This window comes from Sminthopsis crassicaudata, chromosome 2 (genome assembly GCF_048593235.1).
Source record: "Sminthopsis crassicaudata isolate SCR6 chromosome 2, ASM4859323v1, whole genome shotgun sequence".
Lineage (NCBI taxonomy): Eukaryota > Metazoa > Chordata > Mammalia > Dasyuromorphia > Dasyuridae > Sminthopsis > Sminthopsis crassicaudata.
Genome location: NC_133618.1, coordinates 473,842,388 through 473,863,961, shown reverse-complemented (window position 1 = coordinate 473,863,961; position 21,574 = coordinate 473,842,388). Strand labels below are relative to the sequence as shown.

The following is a 21,574-nucleotide window of genomic DNA, read 5'->3' as shown; positions in this document are numbered from 1 at the left end:
ATATGCCCAGGTACTGCTTTTAAGTTTCTATTGTTCAAAGTGCCATGTGGAGAAGATTTAACCTCAGAGCCTTCTTATGGTTGGTGGCTCACTACAAGGTGAGTAAAAGGGGTAAGTAAAAATGAAAATATCAAAAAGCAGAGAAGTACCTTGAGACAATGCAGTGTGAGATCTGGTGGCTATGAGTGGAGATTTTGATGATTGGACTGGCCCGTAGATAATAATTCTGATCCATCCAAAACCTAAACTTCATTTTGAAGGATTTAAACTTGGGTTTTCACCTAACAGTGTTTAAATGGCTGTACTCTGCTCCTTGCCTTCCCTTTACAAAAGATGGGGAAGAATCATAGTTTCAGTGACAAAAGGGTTTGTGGTAGGCACCTAGTCTGATTTCCTTGTTTATGGTTGAGGAAAATGAGCTCCAGAGGAATTCAGAGAGGCAAATTTAAAAATCAGATCCTCTGACTTCAACTCCAGCATGCTTTCCTCTGTGCCTTGTATTGCTTCCCCTTTTCTGGCCCGGGTCAAAAGGATCAGATTTGAGGAAAAATATGAATTCCAAAGTTGCCTACATGTAATCAACTAATTAATTAGAGAAATAGCAGAAATGAGTGTAAGGATAAAATGGGGTGTTGAGACCTCTATAGGTATTAGTGGCTTCTTACACTATTGGCTTGTACCTGTCAAGTATAATGGAGATTCTTTCCCAGGAGAAACTGATTAATGATAATTGCACATCTTAATTGTTGGTCTGTTTGCCCTTCCCCTCAACATCCAGACAGCACCTAATGCTACTATTTTTGTTTAATTATTAGCCAAAACAAGCACTATAAGGTATACTTCTAAGGAGTTAGATCATTGAACCAAATCAGAAAATCTGGGTTCCCACACCTAATAACTGTGACATTATGGGCTGCAAGTCACTTAAAGTCATTTGAAAATTTGCTTGCTTCGACATTGTGAGTGCCTTGAGGAAAGAAACTTTTGCCTTTAGCCCCAAACCTGGAACCTACTAGTAACTTCTTAAATGGTTACTGATCCATGAGTCATGTCAGACTCTTCATGATCCCATGGACATGCCAGGCTCTCCTGAAGTCTGTCCAAGCTTGTGTTCATCGTTTTCAACTATACATTTTATCCTCTTGTTGCCCTTTGCATTTGCCAAAGTAATAAGTTTCATCTTCAGTATTTGACCTTCCAGTAAATAGTTTGAATTAATTATTGGCTGATTTGACCTTGCTATGTAAGGGACCCAAAGTATTCAGCATCACATTTTGAAAGCATCAGTTCTGTGCCGCCTCAGCTTATAGTCCAGTTCTCATAATTCATACATTGCTACGGGAAAAATCACAGCTTTAACTATATGGATCTTTGTCAGGAAGGTGATGGATGTCTTTGCTTTTTAGTATGCTGTCCATATGTGGAGCAAGTGCCTTTTAATTTCATGGCTGCAATTGCTATTTGCAGTGATCCTTGAGTCCAAAAATATAAATTCTGATATTGCTTCTGTTGGAAACACACTCTTGAAAATTAGGTATTGAGGAAAATTGATTAAAAAAGGAATCTTAAGGAATCATGGCATTTCTGGCCAGAAGCGGGTCCCATTCTTAAGGAAGAGGAAGCCCCCAAGCACTTGCTCCTGTGCTGCAGCCCTTCCCTTCAGAGAACGGATTGGTCCGTTTCTTCTGTATCTTCCTGATACGCCCACTACATGCTTCCCCTTAATATGAATAAAACATGTTTCCCCCCACCATACCTCCCGATTTTCAAAAATGGCAAAAAACTCCTCCTCTGGGGTGTGCTTAATATTCCGTTAGCCTATTAGGTGGAGTAGTGATTTGGTCAAATCCTATCATTGATTCCAACTAGTTTGGGCTGGATGGGCTATTAAGTTTGTGGTTTTCTCAAAACCACAATACTTTCTGATTGGTTGAATCCACCTGTACCTTCCTAACTCCCTAATTTCTTACTTGCTCAAGGCTTCTATTGGTCACTTAATTGTTCTGTGAATCCTAACTTTCCTTAACCTCTCATATTCTGGAAACCTCTTGGTCAGTGATACCTACTATCCCAGTCCCCTACTACCTCAAACACTGGAAACCTAACTTTTCAGCGTTTCTCACACTTCCATTTCTCCTTTATTTGTCAGGAAGTGATGGGATCAGTTGCTAACATCTTAAGTTTTTTTGATGTTAAACTTCGCTTTTATACTCTTTTCTTTATGCCATCAAAGTGATAATCTGTGCATAGCTGAGATTGTTGATATTTCTCCTGGCAGCCTTAATTCTAGCTTTTGATTTATCCAGAATGGCATTTTGCATGATGCATTCTGCATCTAACTTAAATAAGTGCCATTCTACAGCCTTGTATTTCTTTTCCCATGTTAAACAATCAGTTGTTCCATGTTGGTTCTGACTTGCTTCTTGGCCTGCTTATAGGTTCCTTAGGAGTCCAGTAAGATGATCTGCTACTCCCATCTCCTGAAGGATTTGCCGTATTTTATTGTGATCCACACAAAGACTGTAGTGTAGTCATGTAGCATAGATACTTTCCTGGAATTCCCTTTTCCCATAATCCAGTAAATGTCGGCAGTTTGATCTCCAATTCCTCTGCCTCTTTGAAAAACAGCCCACCTTCCTGCTAATTCTCAATTACATATTGCTGAAGCCTAGCTTGTAGAATCTTAAATATAGCTTTGTTTTAATCTCAGGTAATGCTTGAGCTCCCTATTAGAGATGGTTGTTGATAACCATTGGGGTAAGAAGACCTGAGTTTGAATTCAATTTGATCTGTAATTGATGTGGGAACCATAAGCAAGTTACTTCACTCCCAGAGCTTCAGTTTTCTTTGAAATGGAAAGAATACTTACTGTCTTGTTTCTGTAAAGACAGAATAGGGAATGGGTGCCTTAGAGCACTGATGCCAAACAATAGAAAAGGGGATGGAGGGGAGATGACCCTCTGGAGTGCTTCATGGGAGTTTGACATCTCTGCCTTAGAGAGATTATAAAGGCATTCGTATCCTTGATGAGTTTTAAGTCGGATGAATTGCATCTTAAGGTACTGAAAGAGCTGCCAAGTGTGACTGTTGTGACATTGTATTGTCGACAATCTAGAAGATTGTGGCAATGAATCAGCAAGCATTTATTAAGAGCTTACTCTGTGTCAGGTACTATGCCAAGTGTTGGGGATGCAAATGAACAGAAGTACACTGGGCTAGAAGGACAAATAATCTCAAAACTTTTTTTAAAGTATTTTTTTTTAGGTTAGTTTAAACCCAGAGAACCTTCCCTTGTAATAATAACAGAGAAAAAAGTTCAATGAAACTAATAAACAGATTATGACACACCCACTTCTGAAAAAAAGAGGAGTGACGTTTCTGAATTTTTTAGTGCCAGACTTAATCATTATAATGGCAAAAAGTTCAGTTTTATTTTGTTGCTTTTTTAAATAGAATTTTTATTATGAACTTTAAAGTCATAAGAAACATGAGTATTTCCTTATAAAAGACAGAAAAAAACCATTTCATATGAAAATAGAATTTATAAGCTTTTAAAAAGTACACATTAATTTTAACATAGTACCACCAATACTACTCAGTCCCCTTCCGAACTCTTTTGTGCATTTGTTTCATTAGTATTTCCTCTTCCAACTCTCCCCATTTTGTTTTAACAATCGATCAGTTCTTTTGGCAAAAAGTCTAACGAAAGTATAAAATGCTGAATGTGTACTAAAGAAACAAGGGTTCCAACTTGAATCCAGAGATAAACAATGGATGAAAGCAGTATCACTGTCCTCTAGACTGGTAGGTGATATAGTGGGTATCTATTCTAGGCTTGCGGGCAGGAAGCTTTATGACCACTCAGGACAAGTCACTTCTGTTGGCCTGGGTTTCTTCCACTCTAAATTGGGGATAAAATTAGCACCCACTTTTCAGGATAGTTGTGACTATGAAAAGAAACAATATTTATGAAGAACTTAGCACATCAGCTTTTAATGCCTGTTTACTTTTAGTTAGGCATTGGGCATACAGGTGTCAGAGAAACCTGGTTTAATATGTTGAGATGCTAGTATACAAATTGAGCAACTAGATGGTGCAGTTTATAGAGTGCTGAGCCTGGAGCCAGAAAGATTAGTAAATTAAAATCTGGGCTCAGTTGTGGGACTCTGGACAAATCAAGTAACCTCATGTGCCTCAGTTTACTCATCTGTAAAGTGAGATGGAGAAGGAAGTAGTTAACTATGTCTGATATATGCCCCCCAAACCAAACCAAAACAAAAAAAGCCCTAAATGAGATCATGAAGAGAGATGTGACTGAATAACAATAAAAATTATCCTAACTGCAAAGATGAATGGGAAGTATAGTGGGAGAGCAGGTTCAATAAGTAAAAATTGCCAAGAGACCCAGACCTTTTTCTGAGGAAGGGGCTTTATTATAATAAAAGCAACCAAGAAACATCTGGGAATTCCCCGATCTGAGAGGCTTGCCTAATATTTAAAAGTCACCTCCCAAGGAAGGTAACCCTTCAGTCACTGGTTGAAACTAATGAGGCTCTGCTGGATCCCCAAACCTTGAAACAGTCAGCAGGAGCCAAGCTTCCTACACCTGGCTGAGTGGACAACAGCATTCCTGTGGTTTTCCCCTTTGCAATCAGCTTCCATGTAGAAACAAGATTGGCTGAGGCTCATTCCATTTCTCCACTTTTTATCTTTTTGGAAAGAGAAACAAGAATCAGGGAATAGGGTTGTAGGCCCTTTCATCCTTAACCACTTTGAGCTGGCCAAAGAGGAGCAATTAGGAAGTCACTCCAGGGGCTACCTCGTCAAGAGAGATGGGATGGGGATAGCAATAAAGGAAACAGAACAATTAAGGAACATCTGACTCGATGGTCTCACGAAGGGAAACCACTTGAGTAACCAGACTAGAGAGTTCCATTAAGTACAAAGCGAGAGCCATTGGCAAGCCAGAGAGCACCTGAGTCTAGGAGGGGGGAATCACTTAGATCAGGTCTTGGGAGTTAGGATCCAGGACTTCTCACAGGAGGGCAAGGGGTGAGTCCTGGAAGAATGGGAACAGATCTTTGGAGTAGGGGGAATCTCCGGAGATGCAGCCAGGTGCTCGCTGGAGAGCCACTGAGATCTCTCCACTTTTAGGATGCTCTGGGTACGATGTGAGGTGTAGACAGAAAGGCATGGACCAAGAGCTATTTTGGAAGCTTCATCTATTAATAAGAAAGCTATAGCTGCTTTTGCCCAAAGGCAGGAAGGCCAACCAGAAGCAATTGGATCTAGGGTTTTGGAGAATATACAAAATGAGGGTTAGGGCCAAGGAATTGAGCAAGAACACCCTGGGCAAAGCTATGATCTACATAAAGATGGAAGGGCTTGGCAAGACTGGGGAGGGCTAAAGGCAGCACTTAGGATCCAAGAAAGATGATTCCTAAGAGGGTCCCCATTCAAAAGGAGAGTTACTAGGAGGTGGGTAGTATGTTTTAGCATAAATCTAATAGAATCGTGGTGTTCTTTTTTATTTATATTGCAGCCATTGTACTCATCATTTTTTCTGGTCCTGCTTACTTCACTTTGAATCATTCCTGATAAGTCATTCCATGCTTGTCTAGACTCCTTCATCTTAATTCCTTTACATGAAGTAACATTCCTTTACATTCATGTACAGCGATTTGTTTTAACTATTCTTTAGTTGATGAGCATTGCCTTTGTTTCCAGTTCTGTAGTAGCAAAGACCTGGAAGCAATAGATGCCCATTGATTGAGAAATGGCTAAACAAGTTGTAGTACATCAATGTAAAAGAATATTACCACATTGGAGGGAATGAATTTGAAAAGTACATGGAAGCCTTGCAAGATGAACTGATGGCAGAGGGAAGTAAATAGAACTAGGAAGACAATATATAATGCCTACAAAACTGTGAATGGAAAGACAACACTCAAGTAGTGTTATAAAAATTATACTGGATGAGCTTGATCCCAATGATATGAAAAAGCACCTCTCTGGTGCACTTGTGTGTGTGGAACTTTGGATAATTACTTATAGCTTTTTTGATGAGTTGGTTTACTTTGCTAATTCCTTTGTTTTAAGGAATAGTTCTCTCAAAAGGGGAAAAAGGAAGAAGGGACATGTTTGGAAATGTATGTGATATAAAAACAAAAGGTATAAATTTTTTTTAATAGTCCTAAATTTTTTGGTGTATATGGGACCTTCTTTCTGTCTTTGAAATGTCATCTCCCCCCTCAAAAAAATGTTCCAAACGCTAAAAAAGGGGAGAGAATAGGCCAGTGAACTTGATTTCAGTTATTGGCAAAATGCTACACTGTATTATTAAAGGGAAGATTCCTGAACATCTAGAAAAGGAAATGGTGCTCCCAAAGTCAGCATGATTTCATCAATAGACCATACCTGATTGACCTCATTTCCTTTGTTGACAAGTTTAATCACAGCAACAATTTTACCCAAATTTTTAAGTATTTGACCATGATTGCCACACTGCTCTTGTGCACAAGTTGGTAAAGAGGGCAGAGACAATAGTATAGCTAGGTGGATTAGGAAATGAGTGAATGGTTAAATTGAAAGTGTAATTAGGCATGTATTGGTCTACCTGCCATCTGGGGGAAGGGGTGGGGGAAGGAGGGAAAAAAATGGAACAAAAGGTTTTGCAATTGTCATTGCTGAAAAATTACCCATGTATATATCTTGTAAATAAAAGCTATTAAAAGAAAAGAAAAGAAAAGAAAAGAAAGCATAGTTAGGGATGGCTCAATGTCAGTTTGTAAAGAGATCTCTAGTGAATATCCCAGGGATGCAGCTTTAGACCTACCAGTCATTTGAAGAACCTGGGAATTTTTGGCCTGAGGAAGAGAAGACTTGGTGGGGACATGATAGTTATATTCTGATATTTGAAGAACTGTCAAATGGAAGATGGATTAATTACATTTAGTCTAACCAGGAGGGTAGAAAAAAATGAGGGGCAGAAGCGACAGAGGCCATTAGGTTTGACATGAGGAAAAACTCTCACAATTAGAGGTATCCAAAAATGGAATGGGCTGCTCAGAGGTTTCTTACCATTTGCACCTTTCCCTTCCTTCCCCCCACTCCCAGTTTCCCAGCTGCATCACTTGAGTTTGCTTCAGAGGGAATTCTTGTGCAGACACAAGTTGGACTATGTGGCCTCAGGTCTCTGAATTGCTAGATTTTGTAATTTTATAAACACCTCCAGATACTCGGAAATGTTTTGCAAACCTTAAGGCACTGTGCTAGGTGGCCATGGAAAAAGGTGAAATAGACTGAGTTGAAGGTACTGAGGCAAGGATAATTAATGATTGATCATGGCTTAATTGGGTCCTTGAATGTACAGTCTAGTCTGGCTTCCTGGAAATGGCTATTCATCCAAAGGTGATAGAATAGAATGACGATTTTCTTAATCCTATCCATAACATTCCAAAAGAAGCAAATTGATTAAATAGGACAAACTGAAATGAAAAATATCAGGCACTTTACTTACAAAGCTAATATGCTTTCTTCTTAAGCTAGGTTTGGACAACAATGAATTTCCATGTGTCTGGGACATTCCCAACACTGATTTATGAAACATAGCTGTTAAGTAGAGCAAAGGGAAATACAGGAGAAAAGTTGCCCAGAGTATGGTGTTTGCTCAAATAGTTTATAGGATAGATAGGACAATTCTATGATTCTGTTCTCTCTGAGAAATTAAATGTAGCCTACTGGCAACAAGGGACCTCTTATTACATCCCAATGACTATCTGTACTTAGCTATGTTCAGAACAGAACAGTTCCTACAGAAAATTAAATATCACTGTCTCCATCATCTCTACTGGCTTTGTATTATAGGCATATCTAGTTAGGGTAATGAGCTCAATAAAATTCTTCTCCGTTACATTGTGGGATCATAGAGCTTAGAACTGAAAGGGCGATAAGGATTCTCATTTCTGCAGTGATAAAGGGTTTACATAATCTTTTCCTCATGGTAGTTCAGTTAAGTAGGTAGTATAGATGGCCTCCATATTACAAATAAGGCAACTGAGACCTAGAGAGTCCCTTACTTTTGCCCAGGACTCAAAGACAGAGTAAATAGCAGAATTGGGACGCTTATTGGTGGGCGAATGTTTATGAAACATTTATCTATTGACTACAGGCACTGTTATTTGTCAGGTCATCATACCTATCACCTACTGAGAATCTTGATGTGACCATGGCAAATTATCTACATATTCCTTTTTAAATCTTTCAATTTTTACTGATCTTTTTTTTTTTTAAATATATCAATCATTGCCTGGTATGTCCTTCTCCCACCAAACCATCCATTAATAAAAAAAAATTAGTGAATTCTACCAACAAAACAAAAGCTGACAGCACATACAACTGCTCCTCAGCTATCCTCATTCCTCAATTAGTGGATAAATCAGTGGAAGCTATCTAGCTCAGTTTTCAATTATTGCTAAGCTGTATAGTTTGTCCATGGGATGTTGCTGACAGTTAATGAGCTCAAAGCTCTCCACATCTAGATACTTGGGATGGCTCTGCTGAAGGAAGGTAAGTTTCTTAAGGGCAGGAATTGCTCCATTGTGTTTGAACCCCCAGTGCCTAGTGTAATAGGCACTTAAATGTTGATTATTGTTTTAATTTCTGGCACTAAAGAGTGCTTGGAGATGTAAAGTTATACACACAAAATGCAGATACAAAAAAATTTTAGCTCTCAAGTTCATTTAGTTGGGTGAGAAAATTAGAGCCCCACAGAGAACATAATGTTTCATCTAGCATGCTGGCTATTGGATATACAAACTTGGAGAAAAATTTCAACCATGAACTTGTAAGCATCTCAACAAGGTTGAATTTAAGTTGTGGCTCTTCAGAGTTGATAACTAAAAACTGCCATACAAATGGTTTATTTAAGGAAATAATAACCACAAAAAAACAAAGCACAAAAAACCCCACTAGTAACTAACATTTATATGCCAGTTATTATGGTAAATTTGACTAGCTGTTGCTTTATACTTTGAGTGTCCAGACATTACAATCTAGAAATTTAAGAGCATATAAAAGATGGTTTAGAAACAAATTTGCTATGGTTGCATTTAAGGGAGACTATGTTATAAGAGCAGTTTTGTTTTAGTGCCATAGAAATGAGTCAATTCCTACTGAACTCTTAAGTGACTTTTCCATAGGCATTTCATGCTGAAATGATTAGACTCAATTCTTTAGATAGAAAGTTGGCTTCTATTGAGGCTTTGCAGGGTACCTCTAGCATTCCAACACAACAGAATAGTTTAATTAAGTACAATTAAGGCTTCCAAGTTGTATCTTAGTGGTAGTACTTAGTGAGCTAGGTAATAATTTGGGAGAAAAGGTGGAGGTGTTTATGGAGAACATTAAGAATTGAGAAAATTATCCAACTTCTATCCAAATATGGTTCTAGTTATGAAAGGAAACCATCTGTGATAGATATCTGAGGAGCCATTAGAGTCGAAATTATTTTGTATTTGGCAAGTTAACATATAAAACACAGCTGGGTCCAGAGTGGGTTATGACCAACCTTTGCCCAATTTGCTTCCAGGAATAGATGGAGGATGGGAAAGGGGGAGGGACATCCAATAAAATCCTGATGGAGTCTATAAGTAAACAGAAAGCAATGGAAAAACTCACCTTGTCTAGGAATCCTTAGGAAGGATTGAGTTTGTTTTTTGTTAATTATCTCTGTGCCTGGTGACTCATCTTTCAAGCTCCTTCTGGGTCTAGGCTTCCTCTCAGAAGGCACAGAGCACTGTTAAGTACAGGAATATTCCCATCTCCCTGTTCCTCCTGGTCTCCCCTCCCCTCCTCCAGTCTACTAGGCCAGCTGGCTTTGCCAGGTGGGAAGGCGGCACTGCGGAGAGAGTGTTCAGACTGCCTGGGTCCCTTGTTGGCTGAGAAACCAGGACCAAGTCACCTAACCACTCACTCTGCCTCAGGATCCTCTTCTGTTAGATGAAAAGAACCACCCCGCCTCACTGGGCTGTTCTTTGTGATAAAGTACTAGATAAATGCTAGTTACTATTATTTCTAGTAAGAGCTGCAGCCTCCAAGGAATGAGGGCACTTAATCTCCGTGATCTTGGGCAAATAACCGAACTCACTGGGACCCAATTTCCTCATCTATAAAAGGAAAGTACTGAACCAGATAGATCTTAAGATCTGTTTTCGTGTTTGAACCATGAATTGCTATCCCATGTCAAAAAAAATTTTTTTATATTCATTACTTTTAAGTATCTCATAGATCTGGAGTTTTGCTGTAGAGATGACTGATAGAAATACAGCACTGGTGAATAAAACAGTGTACAGTAAAATGAAGCTTGGATGACATGTAATTGAAGTGGAAAATAAGTTGAGACTTATCTCATTGTGGGCTGGAGTGGTCAGAAGAGGCTTTCTGGAGGATATGGGATTTGAACCGGGTCTTAGGGGAGGAGATACAGAAATATCTCCAATTTGATATGTTCTTGCTTCAGCAGGGCTTGCTTCAGCCCTGTAGACTTGCATTTTTCTCGCAAGCACAGAGGTGGTACTTAGAGCTCAAGCAAAGGCCAATTTCCCACTATCTCCCTCCTCCTTTTGAAGCCTGGTCCAACAAATTTCCAAGTGGGAAAACCGGGTAGTCATGCAGACATTTTAAGTAGATATCTTCTTTCTCATGGTTTTCCTCAAAATGCATTATTAGTAGATTTGTGAGATAGTGCATTTCCAAAGGGGAAAGGAAGTATAAAGAAGGAATGCAATAAATTAGGGGTACATGTTTTAGAGTCCCCTTCATTTTGAGTATGGTCTATTTTGCTCAAAAAGATAATGGCATCTGCTTTACATACGTACTTGATCTCATTCCCTCCTGTCTTTTCCAGTAGATAGCAATTTTTATTGTTCCTTTTCTTTCAAATTTTCAATCTCTCTTAATTGGTTCTCTATTTTTTCAAACAATTCTAAAGCTCTTACTTTAAATGCAAAAGAATTGTTTTTTAAATTTAAAAAATTTTGAGTTTTAAATTTTTCCCCTTCCTCCCCTCTCTGAGATAGCATGCAATTTGATATTTTACATATATGCACTCATGGAAAAGATATTTCCATTAGTCATGTGAAAGAAAACAGATTAAAAGAAACCTATGGAAAAATAAAGTAAAAATAATAAGCTTCTATCTGCATTCAGAATCCATCAGTTCTTTCTTTGGAGGTGAATAACATTATTCATCATTAGTCCTTTGGAGTTGTCTTGGATTTTCGTATTGCTGAGAATCACTGCATCGTTAACAGTTGACCACTGTATAGTATTGCTGTTACAGTGCACAGTGTCTCCGGTTTCTGCTTACTTCCTTTGCGTCAATTCATAAAAATCTTCCCAGATTTTTCTGAAAGCACCTGCTCATCATAGCACAATAGTACTCCATCACAAATATAAACCACAAATTGTTCAACCATTCCCCAGGTGATGGGCATCACCTCAACTTGCACTTCCTTGCCACCACCAAGGGAGCTCCTATAATTATTTTTGCACATATATGTCCTTTCCCATTTAGACTCAGCTTTATCTCTTAGCTAGTAAAAGACTGTTTTGATGTCAAATCTCCTTTATTTTTAATTAGACCTCATCACCCCAACTCCAAGTCCTATGTCAACTCCTGTTCTCAGCCTAGGTTCTCACCTAGAAAAAAGTTGTCTACTCTCCCAGAACCCACTTCCTCTCCTTTGGTCCTCACCCTTTTGGAATCTGACTTTGGTCTCACCACTCAGATGAAACTTCTCTCCTCAAAGCGACCAGTGATTTCTAAATTGCCAAATCCGATTTTCTTTTTCTGTCCAGCCTGTCACGCTGGACGCTGCTGACCACCTTTCCTCCTAGATGCTCCTCGTTAGTTTTATGACTTGTCCTCATGATTCTTCTTCCTGCCTCACCTCTTTAGTTTCCTTTCCTGACTCAACAACATCATACATCAACATCATATATGATGTATGATATACCATAACTCTTGGTTGCTCCAGGTTTTGTTCTGAGCAGCCTTTTCTTCTCCCCACACACTTTCTTGGTAAACTCATTGGTTCCCATTGGTTTTAAATGATTATTTCTTGTGTGTGTATAAAACACACATGTGCAAATACACATTCAGAAATATATACCTACATAGTGTGTATAAATGTATGTGTGTCCATGCCTTGGCTTCAGTCCTAGACCAGCGAATTTGCATTGGACATTTGAAACTAGATGTCCCAGAGACATCTCAAATTAAATATTTAAAAAAAATAAACTAATCCAAAATTGAACTTACTTTTTCCCCTAACTGCTCACCTCTTTGAAATTTTCCTATTTGTGTCAAAAGCAGCATCTTTCCAGTATCTAAGATTGGTAATCTTGGCATTATCCTTGCCTCTACGTTCTCCCTCACCCCCACAATCCATTGAAATCTATGCATTTCAACATTTGCGGCATGGCTTGCATCCGATCCCTTTTTTCATGCACACTGCTACCACCTTATTTATTGGCTCTTGCCTAAATTATTGCAGTAGCGCTCCTCCCCTCCCCCCCGTTAGCCTCTTTCTTCGTCACCTCTCAACAATTAATCAGTCAATATTTATTAAGCACCCATTTTGTGCCAGGGCACTTGGGATGCAAAAAGAAGTAAAAGATGGTCCCTCCTCTCAAGAAGCTTGTAATCTAATAGGACACGACTCCAGTCCTTTCTACACACAGCTATGCAATTTCCTTTAAGCTTAAATATGACCCTGTGGCGACTGCCCTATTCAGCTACCTTCATTGTTTCCCATTGCCTCTAGAAGGAAATGTAATTCATCTGATTAATTTTCAGAGCTCAACATGCCCTAGTCTCAGCTTTTCCGGCCTGACTGCAGATGCGTTCCTTTTGGTGGTGTGCTCCAGCCGAACTGGTCTTCTCTCTCGCCGTTCCTCACTCATGACACACTCTCCCATCCCTGTACCTTCAGCTTCGCCATCCCAGTGCTTCACTTCTCCTTCAGATTCCCTTCTCTCCAAAGATACAGCTCATGCACCATCTTCTGCATGAAGCTTCCCCTAGCCCTTAACTGCTACTACCATCTTCTCTTCCACCTACCTCGTATTTAGCCTCTTGGTGTATCTGTACTTATTTCATAGTATAGTATAAATATATGTATTTTTTATATGTTCTTGCTATCTCCATAAGAAGGTAAACTCAGTTTAAGCAGGGATTATGTCATTCTTTTTCCTTGTGTCCCCAGTACCTACCACATTAGGTGTTTCATAAATACTCTGCAGACTGATTTCTAAAATGGAGAGTTGATGGAGAACAACTGCAAGCCTCCAAGAGTGTCAATCGGATTTTTTGAACATACTTCAGAATTCACTTATTCTTAGCTGTCAGGATTACAGCATTAGAACGAGTAATTACAAAACATAAAAGGTGCCTCTCCCTTTCACTTCCCAAGTACCGTGTTGGAAAGGCCCAAGACAGCATCTGAGGGCCTGGCCAAAGGCCATTTCTTGTGTGCTTTAGAGAGCCTTTATCTTAGGCAAGTGCCCAAAGATATGTAATGGAAAGAGAGTTGGACTTAGAGACAGGAAGACTCAGGGAGGCTCATCTTTGACATCGGCTGTCCTCAAGTTTGTTCATCTCATCTCTAAAGTGGAGATAATAGTACTTACCTTACTAGGGATGCGAGGCTCATTTTACCAAATGAATCAATCAAGGATATAAAAATGTTTTGTAAACTTTAGCTTACAGTTGAGTTCTGTAAGTGCTACCTATTATGTATCCCAAGCCCCAAGGGCCCAGAGCACTAAGGACGCTCATTATTTTCAGTGGCAGTGGTCACTGTATCCCAGAATTCCATTCATCCATTCTCACCCTTTATCTTCAGTGAAAAATTTGGCCAGCTCTCTTTGTAGTGGCTAGAAACTGGAAACTGAGTGGATGCCCATCAATTGGAGAATGGCTGAATAAATTGTGGTATAGGAATGTTACAGAATGTTATTATTCTGTAAGAAATGACCAGCAGGATGATTTCAGAGAGGCCTGGAGAGAATTATATGAACTGATGCCGAGTGAAATGAGCAGAACCAGGAGATCACTATATACTTCAACAACAATACTATATGATCAATTCTGATGAACGTGGCCCTCTTCAATAATAAGATGAATCAAATTAGTACCAATAGAGCAGTAATGAACTGAACCAGCTACACCCAGCAAAAGAACTCTGGGAGATGACTATGAACCACTACATAGAATTCCTAGTCCCTCTATTTTTGTCCACCTGCATTTTTGATTTCCTTCACGGGCTAATTGTACGCTATTTCAAAGTCACTGTTTGGCTATGTATACATATGTTGTATTTAATTTATACTTTAACATATGTAATGTGTATTGGTCAACCTGCCATCTGGGGGAGGGGGTGGGGGGAAGGAGGGGAAAAGTTGGAACAAAAGGTTTTGCAATTGTCAATGCTGAAAAATTACCCTGCATATATCTGGTAAATAAAAAGCTATAATAAAAAAAATTGGCCACTTTCTCCAAGAATATGGGGTCAGAACAGGTGGGTTCTGCTTGAAAGCACTTGCAGACAGTGGCTGACTAGACATCAGACTTTTTTATTCACATCTAAGCTTAAGGGAATTTGCTTAGCTGTGTGTTGGACTGGAGTGGTATCCCATTAGACCATAAGCTCCTTGAGGGCAGGGACCATTTTTTACTTTTTTGTATACCCAGAGCTTAATTAATACAGTGCCCTGGTACAAAATGGGTGCTTAATAAATGTTAATTGTTTGTTTGTTTTGTTTTTTTCTTTTTTCTGAGGCTGGGGTTAAGTGACTTGCCCAGGGTCACACAGGTAGGAAGTGTTAAGTGTCTGAGACCAGATTTGAACTCACGTCCTACTGAATTCAGGGCTGGTGCTCTATCCACTGCGCCACCTAGCTGCCCCCAATAAATGTTAATTGTTGAGAAATGAGGAAGAAAGTGTTTAGGAGGGACTAGTCCTGGCAGAGAAGAAATCTGGAATCATGGAATTGAGAAAGGGGTATCAGTTACTTCTTCAAATTAGAGGCAACACCCAGGAGAAAGCTCTGTGAATTTAAAGGGAGAAGTGTGTGAAGACAGTAATGTTGGAAGAGTTTACTTCAAACAGTAAATAAGGAGAAGAAATTAAGAGCAGCAAACTCCAGGCAATTTTAAAGAAACAAGTTTTAATGCAGATTTGATCTGAACAGGAAAGACTAAGAAAAACTGAGTAAAAAGTGCTGATTTTTGAGAAACAAAAAATCAGAAATGTATCTTTCCTGAGAAAACAATCCTGTCTTCTCAGCATGTACTGAAACATTTGTCTAATGTTGCTGTGTATATTTCTTTTAAATCAGCATTTATTCCCTATCCACCATCCCCAAGGAACTAGGATTGCATTCTTGGAAGAGTAGATTAACCATTCAGAGAAAACTTGGTATTTTAGTAATGAGACATTGGTACTTAATATTATGATTTGCTCTGCTGATTTTGTAAAAAAGCCATAAATGTGAGGCAGTGACTCTCCATGGATTATCTCATTTCAGAGGAGGAAGTGGGCTGGGAACCCCCAAGCTCTACTCCTTTTGGGTAGGAAAAGGGGAGAAGGACTTCTTGGAGTCGGCCATACATGCTTCTATTTCCTCCACAGTTCGAGGCACACAAGTCAACAGCTCCATACCAGTGGCAGTCACCACCACATCCTCTTCAATGCGAACCTAGGACAGGCAGACATACGCACCCATTATTGTGGTCCTCACATTACAGTCCTGAGTGGCCCAAGATGCTTGTGCAGAGGGCAAGGCCCTGCATTTTCCTTTTCTGGAGTCCTTCTCAAATGGGGTGATTATGGGGGCCCTTGGGAGGGACAGTGGGAAGGTACTCTGGGTCGCAGAGAGATACAGTGATTGACTGATTATGCAAGCAGCATGGAATGACAGACTGTTGGACTTGCTATTTCAAATTCTGTCTCAAATGGTGACTCAAATGTTATAACCCTGGGCAAGGACCTTTTCTGAGCATTAGATTTCTCCTCTATAACACAGAGTAATGATAGCAAATATCTGGGGGAGGGGGTGACATCCTGTGTAAAGTACTCTGCAAACATTCAAGTGCTCTGCTAAAGTCAGCTATTCTAAAAGCCACAAGGGTAAAGGGGAATAGAGATAGAATACATCCCCCAAGGAATGGGGATGGCTGTTCTCTTGTGGGATGGGATGGAGCTTTAATATCTCCAGTATAGGGCTGGTTTCTGGAATACCCTTGGCCTGAGATCCCCATCAATCAGCCACTTCTTTCTGTGGCTTTCTGACGATGGGGTCTGTGGCTTTTCTTGGGGTCAGTGGGAGAGCTCAACCCTCAGAACTACTTTGTTTCTGCACAGAATCAGAGCCACAGTTTAAGAGACCTCATGGAGACCTCTCTGATCCCCCAAGCTTGTCCAACTGGGCCAACTCCTCGCTCCCTACTTGGTGTCCTTGGGTCCCCGGATGCTGAGGAACGGTGGGGAGGGTGGAACAGTCCATCGCTATGGCTAGAAGACTCAGTCTGTATTTCTCTCCTAAGCTCCTACAGAGAAATCAGGAGACCTGAGCCTGGGGGTTGACTTCTTGGTGATGCCAGAGGTTCTAGGCTGGAAGAGGAGCTTCCCTGGGAAAAGGGCAGACCCAAAGGGAGAAAAACTTGGAATGTAAAGTTTTACAAAAACCAATGTTGAAAACTATCTTTACATGCATTTGGGAAAATAAAATACTATTTACAACCGAAAAAAGAAAAAGGCCAACCCAATTTCTCCCTAGTCCTGAACCCCTCACAAGGGACTACCCTGATTCTGGAACTCCCAAAGCTTATAAATAGCACTAACTCTTCTACCCTTTTCTCATGTTTGACCAGAACGATCCTGGCCTGGTGATAGGGCTGAATCTGGCTTTCTGTTGCATGCAAGTCAGGGCCTAAAAAGTGAGTTCAAAGTAAAGTTAAAGCTATCCTGTCAGAGCTGAGCATGAGCGTCAACAGAGCTGCTCGGGTGTCTAGAGCTCACCAGCTGCTGGTGTGGTCACAGCATATGCTCATCGCAGAGAGACAGTTTTTATATGCAGAGGATGCCCCAGCCCCATTAGCAGAACATGTGCTCGCAGCAGCAGGGAAGGGCTATCCTGGGCCATCCACGTTTTTCCCACTTGGTTTTCCTTGTGACCAAGGACACGTGTCTATGAGATTGCTGGCAGACGGGTCATTTTGTGGCCAGGCGTGAAGCTCACCAGCTCACATGGGGACTGAATCCATCCCCTTATTAGCATCATGTGCTAACCAGCCCCACGGCCAGAGTAACTAGCATGCTCAGAACACTCCAGGGGGGTCATGGAGACTTCCTGAGGGGCATCTGGTGGTGGAGAGAAATATGGTGAACAGTCCACATCAGCCTGAAAAATGTACTTGTGTTCCCTTGAGACTGAGTCTACCCCCCCTCTCTCCCTGCAAATATGGTCAGCCCTGCTCCCCCTCAGCAACCTTTCCAACCAACTGATAAACTTGTTATCTCCCTGAACTGACAGTTCAGGGAGATAACAAACCCACAGCTGCCACAAATGATTCAACAGGGAAGGGCAAAGTTCTGGAGATTTGTTAGTCACATGCACACTGGTTCAAGCCAGAGTAAGGGACAGAGAGCCAAGCACTGCCCCTCTGGTGTCCAAGTCAGGACACCATTACTGCCCTTTGGGCTCTGGACAAGAGCCTGACATTGCCTGACATTGCCTCAGCTTCTCTGACTCGTCTACTATTGAGTGTGATGGCCAAGCCTCTCCCCATGGTGTCCTGGGGACTGTAGACCACATCACATCTGGGCTGCTTAAAAGCCTCGTTTATTCTGCAAATGAGAAGGCTCTGGGGATGTGCCAATCATCTTAGAAAGTTCCCGTGGAAGGGCAATTAAGACTTGTTCTGCTTAGATCCAGAAGGCAGGACCAAAAGTAGTTGGCAGAAGTGCTGGAGAGGCCAGTTGAGCTATGGTACCAAAAAGCTCAGATTTGCTGACAATCTGAGGTGACAATCTGCTTTTTTCAAGCAGGGGTTGACTAGATACTTTAGAGAGGATTGCTGATCAGGTCTGGGTAGGATAGGTGACAATCTCTGAAGTTTCTTCCAACTGAGATGTTAAGATTATGACATTCATTAATAATAATTACATAGCACTTTAAGCTTTGCAAAGTGCTTTATCAGTATTGCCAGAAGAACTGTGTGAGGTAAAATGCAAGTGGTCCTGCAAGAAAGAGGGCTACTCACCCCACCAAAGCCCCGGAAGCGCTGCAGGATGTGGCTATTGATGAAGCAGGCCCGGGCTGGATCGGCCAAAGCCTGGTCTAGGAGATGGTCAATGAAGTAAATGCCAGGCTCCACGGTCAGCACCATTCCCTGCTCCAGCGTCCGGGCTGTCCGCAGGCTCCTCAGGCCTGGCTCATCGATACGCTCCACACCCTGGCAGAAGAGGGAGGGAAGAGGAAGGGATCTGGTCAGTGGAGGGAGTAGGGAGAGGCATCAAGACCCAGAAGCATCCAGACAGCAGAGCCATAAGGGATGGAGGCCTCTCCCCTCCCGACCTTTCTCCCGTCTGAGCCAGAGCCAGGACGGATGGGCAGACAAAAGCCCTGAGAGCGTCAAACACTGCCTCACTCTGGTGAGCTGCCCAAATTACACTATGTGTGTGGAGGGGAGCTAGGCCAGGGGCCCAAAGACTGGACAACTCTCAAGGTAGCAGTTAGCCAAGGGCCCAGCTTACAGTCAGCTCTGTTCTTTCTCACAACCTGAAGGGCCTTCCCCTCCCCCAGGATGGAGCTCAGGCGCTGCCTCCATCTCCTCTGACTGCTGTGGCTCGCACTCTTATTCAGCCTTATACTTATCATTCCCCAATGGTTTCCTCACCTGTTATTTTTGTCTCACAAGGCTGACTGGGGATCTTGGCTCACGGCGCGCTCTCTTGCCCCAGAATGTCAATTGCTGGCTGCTCTCCCCCTCTCCTAGACATGCTGGGGGAGGACTGCCCCCAGGGAGCTGCTAATCTGGCCAAGGAGTCCAGACCCCAATGTGCAGCCGGGGTGCTGGCTTTCTGGGCAGGGCGGAGGAGGGACGACACTTACACAAAATGATGCTGTACATGGGCTCTTGCAGAACCCTGTGCCGGTACCCATTTCCCTCTCTCCCCAGGACCCACTGACCCCCTCCTTGCTGCAGACCTGCTGAGCTCCTCTCTGGGATTTTTTTCTGGCAATGCAATTACCACAACACAGGTCCCTTGTGGAGGATCACATCTTGCTCTAGCTGCTGTAGGACCCAGGGGCCCTGGCACTGAGCTCCATACAACGTCCTTGATCAAAGGTGGTTAAGTGACTGTATCCAAGACCTCCTGATCACATTCTCCTTGACTTCACTCTGTGTACTCTGCCCTCAGTCCAGGTAAGACATGAGTGTCCCCAGACCTTACTCTTTCTGCCCTGTACCCCATAATCTTAATCCCCTGTGTCTGTGTAGTCAAAGCAGCAGTTACACTGCTTATGTTCTGCAGACATGGCGCCTGCTTTGGCTCCAGATATTGGCTGAGGTTTCCAGCAGCCCCCAGGCCCGGCTTCCAGACCTCTTCCTCAGCCGACCTGAGGATGGGCCCCTCTCCTGGCTGGGGGAACAGTTTACCGAAGTCCAGCATAGCCAAAAAAGCTCTTAAGGCAGCTTAGGAGGCCTCTAAGGGCTATTCCTTTCGCTTGTATGAGACAATGTGGGAAAGCGGCCCTATGAATCTTGTCTCCTGTGTCTCTCCCTCCACCTCCCCAGGTTTCCAGCCTGCCTTCCAGAGGGAAGAAAAGGTATTGTCACGGCCCAGCTGGAGCCTACTTTTGGCAAATGCAGTTGCCAATGCATACATGTACATGCTGAAAGACACAGCCCTGCATATTTAGACATGTATACCTGTGCACACACTGACAGATGCGGTCTGCATGATAGAGGCTGAAATACAAACAACATAAAACACACTATTTTCCCCCTGATACCCTATTCAAGTTGTGATGGGACCCTAGATCAGAGCAGCTCCTGGGGGCAGTGGAATATGTCTGGAGATACTTTGCTTTGTGTGCAAGTAATCACTAATGATTCAATCGGTGGCCAATGAACATACACGTCTCTATTGGAGGGCGCCAGGGATCGATCTTTAATTTTATGTTATTCAACAACATTTTTCTCAATGACTGGAGTGAAGGTTGCATAGCAGGTTTATCAGATTTGCAAATGAGATAGTGATGAGAAGGACTGCTAATATCTGGAGCCAGAATATTACCAGGTTTAGAACAAAAGACCATGTGGAAGAAGAAGATACATAATAAGCATAAATGTAAAATCTTAAGATTGAGTTTCAAAAATCAACTGCCTAAGAACAGGAAGGAAAGAGTTATTTATAGACAATTGTTGTTGTTTCAGTTGCGTCTGACTTCATGACCCCATTTGGAATTTTCTTGGCAAATATACTGAAGTGGTCTCCAGTCTCACTTTACAGATGAGGAAGTCAAGGCAAATAAGGTTAAATAATTTGTCCAGGGTCACACAGCCAATAAGCTTCCCCTACATACTATCCAGATTAGCTCTGTCATCCCACAGATGGGGAAACTGAGGCCTGGGGAACAGGGTCATGCCCTGAGTTAGTGACAAAGCTAGTACTAGAACCCAGGTCTCTTGCCCCACAAACCTATTGTTCTTTCTCTTGGTCTTGTGCCCCTGCTGCAGCAACTTGAGCCTGAGGAGGTATGGAAATGTGTCACCACTTCTAAGTCAGGTGAAAGACAGGGGGTAGGGATGCACAAGTGATTTACCTGAGAGTTACCCTTTCCCCCAATCTTCATTTCCCAATCCTTTTAGGACAATTTGCTGCTAACAGTTCTCTTCTGTCTTGTCTATTCTACCTTTGGTGCTTTGGCTTGCAACATACGCCTCCTACAAAGGGAAATAAAGAGACAGCCTGGAGCACCTTCAGCCACAGAGGAAGGGTGAAGGAGCGGGCATGGACTAGTGGCCTTCAGTTCAAATCCCAGCTCTGCTACTTACTCCTTGTCCATTCAACCTCTCCGGACCTCTGCTCCACAACTGGAAAATGAGAGAACTTGGACTAGCTGGCTAATAAGGTCTTTTCTTTTCTAGTTCTAAATGTAAGATTTGGGGGAAACGCTACCTGAGGCAAATTCTGCTTTGCCCAACAACACAATTGTCTGTGTATCAGCCCCAGCCCCATGTTCATCAGAAAATGGGCAGTGACAATCTTAGTAACCAGCCAGTGATGGCGATGAGAGCGATGGCTGTGAGTATTGGCTAACAAAGGCAGTGACTGCACTGGCCAATGACCTGCAGGCTTACGCTGCTAGAGAAGGCTGTAGACATTAGCCACCAACACTGGCCATCTGGGTCTATTAGCTTCTAGTGTCCCATGGTTCAAACCAAGGCCTTGACTCTAGGAGCATCCCTGCCAGCACTGTGTGCACAAATAATAGGGTT

The 21,574-nt window shown here is 42.0% G+C and overlaps 1 protein-coding gene across 1 annotated transcript in view; it reads right to left on the bottom strand.

Annotated features, from left to right (window-relative positions):
- Positions 1-15,214: 15,214 nt before the first annotated feature.
- The window catches only part of PEPD (peptidase D), a 253,098-nt gene continuing 246,738 nt past the window's right edge, over positions 15,215-21,574 (bottom strand). The window contains exons 14-15 of the mRNA XM_074293218.1: positions 18,329-18,520; positions 15,215-15,762 (exon numbers count right to left, since the gene is read on the bottom strand). Coding sequence (XP_074149319.1) covers positions 15,622-15,762; positions 18,329-18,520 — 333 coding nt within the window. The 3' untranslated portion in view covers positions 15,215-15,621. The remainder of the gene's footprint in view (positions 15,763-18,328; positions 18,521-21,574) is intronic.